This window comes from Phaseolus vulgaris, chromosome 10, assembly GCF_000499845.2.
Source record: "Phaseolus vulgaris cultivar G19833 chromosome 10, P. vulgaris v2.0, whole genome shotgun sequence".
Classification (NCBI taxonomy): Eukaryota; Viridiplantae; Streptophyta; class Magnoliopsida; order Fabales; family Fabaceae; genus Phaseolus; species Phaseolus vulgaris.
The window spans coordinates 16319804-16329432 of record NC_023750.2 but is presented as its reverse complement, the minus strand read 5'-3'; the positions used below and the strand labels follow the sequence as shown (position 1 = coordinate 16329432).

Here is a 9629-nt window from a genome sequence, read left to right as displayed (position 1 = left end):
TTCTGGTAAATATCATATGAAAATGTGGACTTAGGATATTTTTACCAGGGCCTTATAGTGGGCGTTAAATGTTGTTACCTAGTTTGAGATTGAGATGTATGAGGTGGTGAATTCATGGTAAACAGGGTACTGATCTCTATGTTGATGGATTTTTTATCTTTAGTGATGAAAGTCGAGTGAAAGTCATTTCATAGGAGACTCTCCAACGCAAGCCAGTAACAATATAATAATCTCTTAATAATATTTGAATGAAAGTATTAATTAAGGAGAGAAGTACTTCTTGATATTGTATTTATAAACTTGTGACATGACGTGTAAGTAACCATTTTTTATTGTCACGGTCATGCTGATCTCTTATGATTATAGTCATGTTGAAATTATTATTTTCCAATATGAGAGAGATACAAAGATAACTGCACGTATTTATTATCCACTTCGTTGGTGAATATTAGCTGTTATGTGTTTATAGGACCGAGAAATACAAATAATAATAACTTTATCTTTATCTTAAAGTTTGGAAAATAGTTTTTTTTTTCAAGATTCAATAGTAAATCGTCCTACAAAATGTATCTTAAAAATAGAATATTGTTTTTGGTTATTCATGCATTAGCTTTTTTTTTTTTTTTCCAAGAGTGAGTTATTAAAATATGTGCTATTAAGAAGGATCTTCAAAGCAAGTACGTGGATCCCATCAATATTTATCATTGAAATTTCGTCTATATAAACCTAAAAATAACCACAAAAACAAATTAATAATTGAACCAAAATAAATGTATGTTTGACAGTATGTAGATATATAATCTAGGTACAAGCTTAGAAAGACATCGTGTCTTCTCAACTACCTCAATCAACAACCTGTGCCTAGGGTCAAGTTGAGTCCACAGTGCAACGCAAATTTCTTTGCCCCTTTCGATGAATACCGCGGCAGACTCCGCCAGCGAGATGTCACCGGAGGTGAGGGCCACCGAGAGCGACGGTGGTGGGCCCCGGCCCACGATCAAGCTCAACGTTTGGTACGGTTCCTCCCACCACGAAGTTCACCTCCCGGCCCAATCAACTTTCGGTTAGGTTCTCTTTTTCAATCAATGGTACCATATTAATATTATTATTTAATCACAAATTTAATAATTTATAGAGTTGGCTTTATTGGACTTGAATCTGTTGAGTTTGGTGTTCCAGGGGATATTTAGGGTCAGTCAAAAGAATTGGTAGTGAAGGGGGAAAAATTAGAAATTACTGGAATAGGGTTTGGTTTTCAAATGACACGTGTTGAAGAGACGTTAGTGGAGTTTGGGGAACATTAAATTGATAAATATGAGGGATATTTGGTCAAGATCCAACTTAATAAACTATTGAAGTTTAGCACGGAAAGGATTGAACTTTGTTACTGTAAAGTGGATTTCTTTCGTGTTAGTTAGCTAATGGAAGGTAATAAGAACATGTTTACTCATTTCATGTTGTGATAGCAGGAATGTTCTGAACCCAGTTTCTACTTTAAGTTGAAAAAATGTACTTTGATATGGTTAGTCTATTTATTTATCTGCATGGGAATGTTGATAGTGAATTATGAGAAGATAGTGAATTATAAGTTCTATAGTTGTAATTGTATTAGCTTTGGATGAGTGCAACTAAGTGAAGGTGAAATTATGATACTGAAATGAATTTCTGAACCAAGGAATACTGCTGCATTGTAATAGCTTCTTAAGAAAGAGTGAAATTGACTTGTCTTAATAGTGTGCTCTAGTAAGTACTGTAGGAATAGAATGCATTTTGTTTTGATTGATACATGCGTTTCTCTTATTTTGGGTTTTTAATAACAGGGGATGTCAAGAAACTGCTTGTCAATAAAACTGGTTTAGAGCCTGAACAGCAGCGACTTTTCTTCAGAGGAATAGAAAAGGGTGATAATCAGCATTTGCACCTCGAAGGTGTAAAGGACAAGTCAAAGATTTTTCTTTTGGAGGGAACTGCTAGCAAAGAGAGGAAAGCCGAGCAAACCAGAAAACAAAATGAAATGTCTAAAGCTTTTGAGGCTATTGCTGGTGTCAGAGCTGAGGTGGACAAGCTCTCAAATAGGGTGAGAATATATTTGAAGTATAAGTAAGTACTATGCTTATTATAGAAAAATGTCAATTGGAGAGTGAATTGTTGAATTATTTTAATTTTTCAGGTGACTGCCATAGAAGTATCTATGAATGCGGGGAATAAAGCTTCTGGGAAGGAGTTTCTTGTGTTGACAGAGTTGCTTATGAGTCAATTGCTAAAGCTGGACAGTATAGATGCTGAAGGTGAAGCAAAGTTGCAGAGAAAAGCTGAGGTAGTACTGATTTTGTTGCAAAGTTGAAATGTTAATTATTTGTTTGTTATATTCCTTTCTTTCCTCTTCTTCATGCAATCTCACGTATTGGTCACTTATACTTGATAACATCCCTCAAGTTTACTCTATAAATTATAAAGTAGTGCATGAAATCATGTGAAGTGTTTTTCACGAAGATGCATTGCATTTCAATGTCTCCCTAGTGAAAAAGTCGCGTTAATAAAAGAAGTCAAGAGAAAGTGAGTGTTATGATCTGTCATGTAACATTTTTCTTTATTGTAACCAGGAATGGCAACTATAAATACACTTGAAAGCCAAAACCTACGTAGTGACAACTTATACTTGTGTTATTTATCATCGGAGGAGATAAAGGAGATAGTTAGGAGTGACTTTGTGATGTAAAGCTTAATAGGTTGAGATGATCTTGATCAACTCAAGAGGTGTTTTACGGGAGAAACTCCATGATTTTAAAGCATTAGTGGTGGAAACATGTAAACTCATGGAGAAACCCATTTTGTTTGTATTAGTTTCAAAGGAAAAACAAGAACAAGTAAAGAAATGAAAACAAAAATGGATTTAGACTAAGAAATGGAGAAGAACACACCACCTTCAATTAAAGAACCAAAGAATGAGTGTAAGAAGAATCACCACTTGAGAAAACCTCTTAAGATAAGGACCAAGGTAGAGAACTCTCAAGACTCTCAAAGTGAACTCACAAAGGAAAATCTCATTTAATCATCAAGGGTAAGTTTACAAATGGAGGAGACTCTTTTTTTATAATAGAGGATTTCGTCCAAGGAGAGCAAAAGACAATAAAATTGAGTTAACCAGTAGACACTAGCATCAAATTGTCTACCCACTTTTGTCTTTGGAAAAGAGTTGTACAATTTTAAACTTTTCTATTAAACTTATCTTTCTAGAACTAACATGTTATTTCATCTCCAAGCTAATATAAAATATTTTTCTTCAATACTAGCCTCTGCAAGTTGGAACAACAACATCCACATAGCAGTTCCCTTAGAACAAAACATATACTCACAAAACTATTTCCATTCAATACAATGGATAAGTAAGTGTAAGCATGACTCTTCATTTATTCCAATTTTTATTCATTTTCTCCCTTTTTCTCTTTTAGAATGTTGGACATTTGAAGAAAATTTTGGCAAAGTGACATTCCTAAATCCTAAACACAAGACAAGGTGTCCCATTTCTTAAGATCCTACAATATTTCTTTGATTTCTTTCAACTCCAGCATGCCTTCCTTCAACCCCAAAATTTTCGCTCTCATTTCCGATTCCATCTCCCCTGTTCGCTGACAAACTTCTCTACTGCCACCATTCTCTTTTCTATCTTTTCTTCCTCCCTCTTTGTTTTTCAGATCCGACAGATCGAACCAAATTGTTAGGTTCCAAAAAGAAAAACTAAGTCTCCCTCACAAACACAACAAAAAGAAATAAAATTCTGTTTCATTCAAGCACGGTTCAGAATTCACAAAAGAATTACAAAGGAGTATAGCTCCTTTCACACAGGCTTGATCCTGTCAACTTTACACAACATATCCGCTACCCCTCCTCATAGCAGGTTGGTCTTTATTTAAAGACCCCCTTAACAACTAACTAACACCCTGTTTAAATTTTCTTCTGCGATACACCCTCCAAGTACTGTCCTTATTTTCCTGTCTAACAGATTCCCAGGTTACTACATGAGTATGGTTCTCGTCGGTTGACCTTCAGGTTGACTGGATAGGCAAGCTCCACTTCTAATTTGCCTTTTCTTGGTGCACTGGAACAACGCTTCGCTGAGACAGAGAGAGCTCTACCTGTTGATCACACTCCGACGATCAAGTCAGTGAGAGTATACAAAATAATAATCAATTTCAATCTCTAGTACTCAGAAACAACATACATTTACCGGGGGTCTCAAGTCCCTTTTATAGTTATTCCTCTAACTGCTTTCACTCACGAGAATATAATTTCTACTGAAAGCATAAAATAATAACAAAAGACCACCTGCCCACATGCACCTTTCATGTTTGGGTGCTAACAACAGGAAAATATTCTGTCCACGGACACCTTTACTCAATGCTAACAACAAAAGAGAATCTCGTGCACCTTTATTCTCGGGTGCTATCTACTTATTTAACAACTTTATATATTTAACCAACAACTTTATGCATATATTTAACTAACAACTTTGTGCATATATTCACATATAGTCTATTCTAATAGCTTAATATATATCGACATATATATTTAACTAATCAACTTTATATTAATATATGACCAAACTTATTATTTTTTTTTATTTTAATTATTCTCCGTTGGGCTTACCAACAAAACTTGGACCGAGGTCCCGACCATTCCTGTCCAATACAAGTACCATAGACACTCAGGAATCTTCCGCACATACAAGAGAATAGGACAATCGTTGCATTGGATGGGCATGAAGAAGGTTGTCACTGACTATGTCCACGCATGTGCGATGTGCCAGCAGAATAAATATCAAGCTTATTCGCCACAAGGACGACTTCAGCCACTACCGATTCCGAAAGCGGTTTGGGAGGAGTTAAGTATGGATTTCATTATCAGACTTCTCAAATCATGTGGGAAGGACGCAATTTTGGTGGTTGTAGATTGCCTAAGTAAGTATGGTCATTTTATTGCTCTTAAACACCCGTATTCAGCTAGAACTATTGCAGAGGTATTTGTGAAAGACATAGTGAGACTGTATGGTATTCCAAAGTCTATCGTAAGTGACAAAGATTCATCATTTCTATGTCTCTTTTGGAAAGAATTATTTAAGTTTCATGGAACGACGCTGAAGATGAGCATGACATATCACCCCGAAATCGACGGTCAAACAAAAGTTTTGAATAGAAACGCTAAAAACATATTTAAGGTGTTTTAGTTCAGAACAACCGAAGATGTGGGCGAATTTCCTTCCTTGGGCGGAGTATTGGTATAACACTAGTTTTTATGGGGCAACGAAATCTACACCCTTTGAAGTAGTGTATGGACAACCACCTCCATCTTTGACACATTTTGTTCAAAGAGAGGCTATGGTAGAAGTGGTGGAACAGGATTTAATGAATCGGGACGAGGCCCTAGCATAGCTTAAATTTCATCTAAGTAGGGTGTAGGATCAAATGTCCAATGTTGCCAACTGCCACACAAGACCATCTTCAATTGAAGTAGGGGATATGGTCTATTTAAAAATTCGGCCACATCGCCAACTATCGATGCCTAACCAACTGCATCCGAAGTTGGCAGCCAAATACTATGGTCCTTTTCCATTTGTAGCTGTGGTGGGTTCAGTGGCCTTTAAACTTCAACTACCAGTCCCAACTCGAATACCTCCGATGGTCCATGTGTCTCAACTCAAGCTGGCAATGGAGCCACACTAAGTTCAATTTGAGTTGCCTTAAGAGTTACAAGGACCGATAGGAAATTGTTATCAACAGAGATCTTAGATAGATGTGAATTATCCGGCCAAGGAGCATACATTCCACAAATCTTAATACAATGGAATGAGGGGGATAGGGACACGACGACATGGAAGGATGTGAAGATCATCCAGGAACAGTTTCTAGAATTTAAGCTTGAGGACAAGGTTGCTTTGTCTGAGGGTAGTAATGTTAGGACACAAAATAAGGAAAGGATTTGGAAGGTAGGTAGCGGTTAGTTGTTGGGCAGGGTTGGTCTTTAAATAAAGACCAACCGGGTTAGTGAAGGGGTTACTATTTTTTTTAATACAGTTTTGTAAACAGGAAAGTCCTGTGAAAAAGGAATAATCGTTTCCTTTGTGGATGTTCTGAGTGTAAAGTGCAGTAGCAATAATCTAGAGGTTATTCAGTAGTTTTTCTGTGTTCTTGGCTTATCTCTGGGTGCGTTTTCTTGGTTTGTAACATAATCATTGTAGGGCAAGCATTTTATATTCATTTCTGTTCTACAATGTTTCGTTTTATATGAAGTACTACTGGTTTTTCATCATTTGCATTTTAGACATTCCTTGACCTTGCTGATACATTATACATCTACCTCGGGTAGCAGTTTCTTTTTCATTCTGATCAAATTTCTTTATCCTGACTAGAAGTTCAATAAGTGGTAGAAATATCATCAGCGTTAGGGCTATGGTCAAGTTGGGACAGCTTAGTGAACAGTTGTCTGATCCAATTAATTGAGACTAGAACATGTGAGATGGATTTTGAGTTTCTTCAGCTAACCTGACTTGGTCCTACTGGGCCACTCTAGTTAGCTTGGATTTGGTTTTATGAATTTACTTTTTCAAATATTTTGTACAGAAATAAAATATTTTTTTAAAAGTGTAAATTATATTATTTATTATTGATCTTTTAAAAAAATATCATCTTAAAAGTAATAATAAATTTTAAAGAATATGAAAATAAAAAATAATGAGATTGGTTGAGCAATTGGTTTCCAAATATTCAAATACAAGACCATAGCCTCGTTAGATTGGGTTCAACAGTACGCTTTACACCCATTGAAACCATTCAGTTTTACCTTTACTATGGTTTGGATTAGTTTGATCTTAATTGACATCACTCCTAACTATGCTACCACAAGTGTCTAACTGTTTATTACTACGTGGAAATTTGAAAAGGTTATCATAACTATAATACCTGTAAAGTTGTGTGGAACTAAAGTGATGCGCAGTAAAATGTTAACTTGGGAATTACTTCAGTGTTAACCGAGATGAGGATATTACAATGGATGTATGGACATAGTAGAAAAGATAGGATTAGGAATTAATCCTTTAGAGAGAAAGGTGGGGGTTAGCTTAGGTGATTTAGGAGAAAAGCTGAAGAAGTCTTTCTCCGTCAGGATCTAATGTTTCCTATTAAATGTTAGTTATAATCTTTCTATTTTAAATTAGAATTTTGTGTATTCATTAGATTACCTATTATAGTAATAACTGTGCCATTATTGCTATTGAAGGCAGTAAAAATGTTTGAATATTTATATATGGTATGATGATCAATTAGGAAAGGCAGAAAAACAGAAATTCTGACTGTCTTGGTTAGGAGAGTAGATCAGATGGGGGTAACCTCACTGCTTTAGGGAAGACACCAAGAGGAACTACTGGCAAAACAATTAAGAAGTATTTAGATGTTAATGTATTGTCTTCAAATATGATTCACCGTAGAATACTGTGGTATTGATTTGTGGATGTAGCCGATCCCACCTTTGTATCTTGAAATTTAGTTTATTTATTCTGTCCATTTCAAGTGTATGTTTGTGATTGCTTATTGATGTTACATTCCTAACTTCAGTCTGACTTAGATCCCACATTGGAGAATGAGTATCTACACTATAACAAATGAGTTGTGCCTTGAAAGTTGAACCGGGAAATATGTTATTTGTCTGTTAACTTCTTTATCAACTACTTTTTAACCATTTCTTATTTGCTTAATGTCGGAAAATTTCCCCTTCCCATTTTGTTAATCATCTGTAGTAAATTGCACCATTTCTTCATATATTGCTTAAAACTGCAAAGACTTTTATTGGGGAGATGCAATATGGAGATATCTATATTTTGCACCAGCATTGCACTTATTACCATTGATGGACTGAAACAAGTTTACCACCATTGAATAGGTGCGTCGTGTGCAGACTTTAGTGGATAAATTAGATTCTCTAAAGGTAAGAAACTCCAATCCTTTTATCGACAGTAGCAATGCTGTCAAAGTAACAACCCAATGGGAAACCTTTGACTCGGGAATGGAAAGCTCGGATGCCCCATCAGATAGCTCACCTTCAACTAAAGTATCTCGAGATTGGGAGCGATTTGATTAGCTCAGAAATTGTTTTGGAACATTTAAGTTATAAACCTTGTATAACCTGCCCTTCACCTTTGTTCCGGATTCATTTTTTATGTTTGCTTGAACTCTTGGCGCAACGATAAGATCGTTGCTTTGTGATATGGTAGGCAGAAGTTTTAATAGCAGAAATATTCCGCTCAGGTAAAATTGCATCTGTTTAGTCTATCTCTTGCACTTGGTTTTAGGCGAAACATGTAAATCAAGTTGTATTCTTTATACTTGAATAATTTTATTGCTTCTTTGTATAAGTGTTTTTTTTTTGTTTTCTGTTCTTGAAAGTTTATGCTTTTATTGGTGGCGTTTATTTCAATTTTTTTAACAACTTTGTATTTCATTTTCTGCATTAGCTGCGCTGCCTCATAATATACTTGTTCATCAGCCACCTGCAAGATTAAACAATTTAATAACCTTTATTTCACTGACTAGTGTCCTTTGATCTACGGTGTTAGAATTTCGACTTCATCCTAATTCAATCTTATAAATTGGCTTAAAGTTATGGACACAAAGTCATGGTAAATACGGATTTGATATATAATTTGGTACTAGTTGATTTATTCCCGTTCAACATTCATAATTTCCCATTCAATATTCATAGAAATAAGAAACTTTGTCGATATTACTTTTTTCCGAAAGATTAAAATGTAAAAAGTACCCTAGGTTAAGTTGGTACGTACCAATATTACCTGCGTGTCTTTTGATGCTTTTTGTGTCTTTTGATCTTGTGTGTCCTAATTCCCAAATTATCTGGAAAATTTCTTCCAGCACCCTCATAAAACCACTATAATTTCTTCCTGAATTTTCATAATTCTGTAAATCCCAAAAGTATCCTTTTTAAAATGGATTGAGGATATAGTTGTTGGAGTTTAATGAAATTATTTGTGGTGTTTTTTGGCTTGGTGGTTCATTACAGTGGTGGTAGTGAGAAGTGGTTGATGATGGTGGTGGTAGTTTGTTGTGTTTTGTTTGTGGGTTAGTGTTTCATGCTTTTCTTTTTCAATTAATTCTGAATTGTGAAATATAAAAAGTTGATTTTTATACATTTGAGATTATGTAATTCAAAATACAAAATTATATTCTAGATTTTACAATTTACATATAATTTTATGTTTTGGATTGCACATTTTGAATTGCTTTTCTAAATTTGGGAATGTTATGTATTCTACAATTTATAATATAACATGATTCAGATGGTACAATTCCAATGATTTTTCTAGATCTGTGAATACCTTTCGGATTGTATAATTCATAATATGTTTACAAAAAAACACATTAAAAATTGTATAATCTGAAAGGTATTTTAAGATCCAGAATTACCTTCTATTTTGTACAATTCAGAGTGTGATTTGCTAGACGGTACAATTTAGAAAGTGTTTTTTTAAAATTTAGAATAGAAATTTGGAAATTATTTGAAATCTTCATTTATTAATTGATAAAATTATAATAAAGGTGTGTTATTAATCATTGTTTCTGGTA

The 9629-nt window shown here is 34.7% G+C and overlaps 1 protein-coding gene across 1 annotated transcript; it reads left to right on the top strand.

Annotated features, from left to right (window-relative positions):
* Positions 1–710: 710 nt before the first annotated feature.
* On the top strand, positions 711–8404 carry LOC137818556 (BAG family molecular chaperone regulator 4-like). Its single transcript, XM_068622055.1, has 4 exons — positions 711–1063; positions 1821–2077; positions 2171–2317; positions 7933–8404. The coding sequence occupies exons 1-4, from the start codon at positions 913–915 to the stop codon at positions 8128–8130; spliced, it is 753 nt and encodes a 250-aa protein (XP_068478156.1). The 5' UTR covers positions 711–912; the 3' UTR covers positions 8131–8404.
* The last annotated feature ends 1225 nt before the right edge of the window (positions 8405–9629 follow it).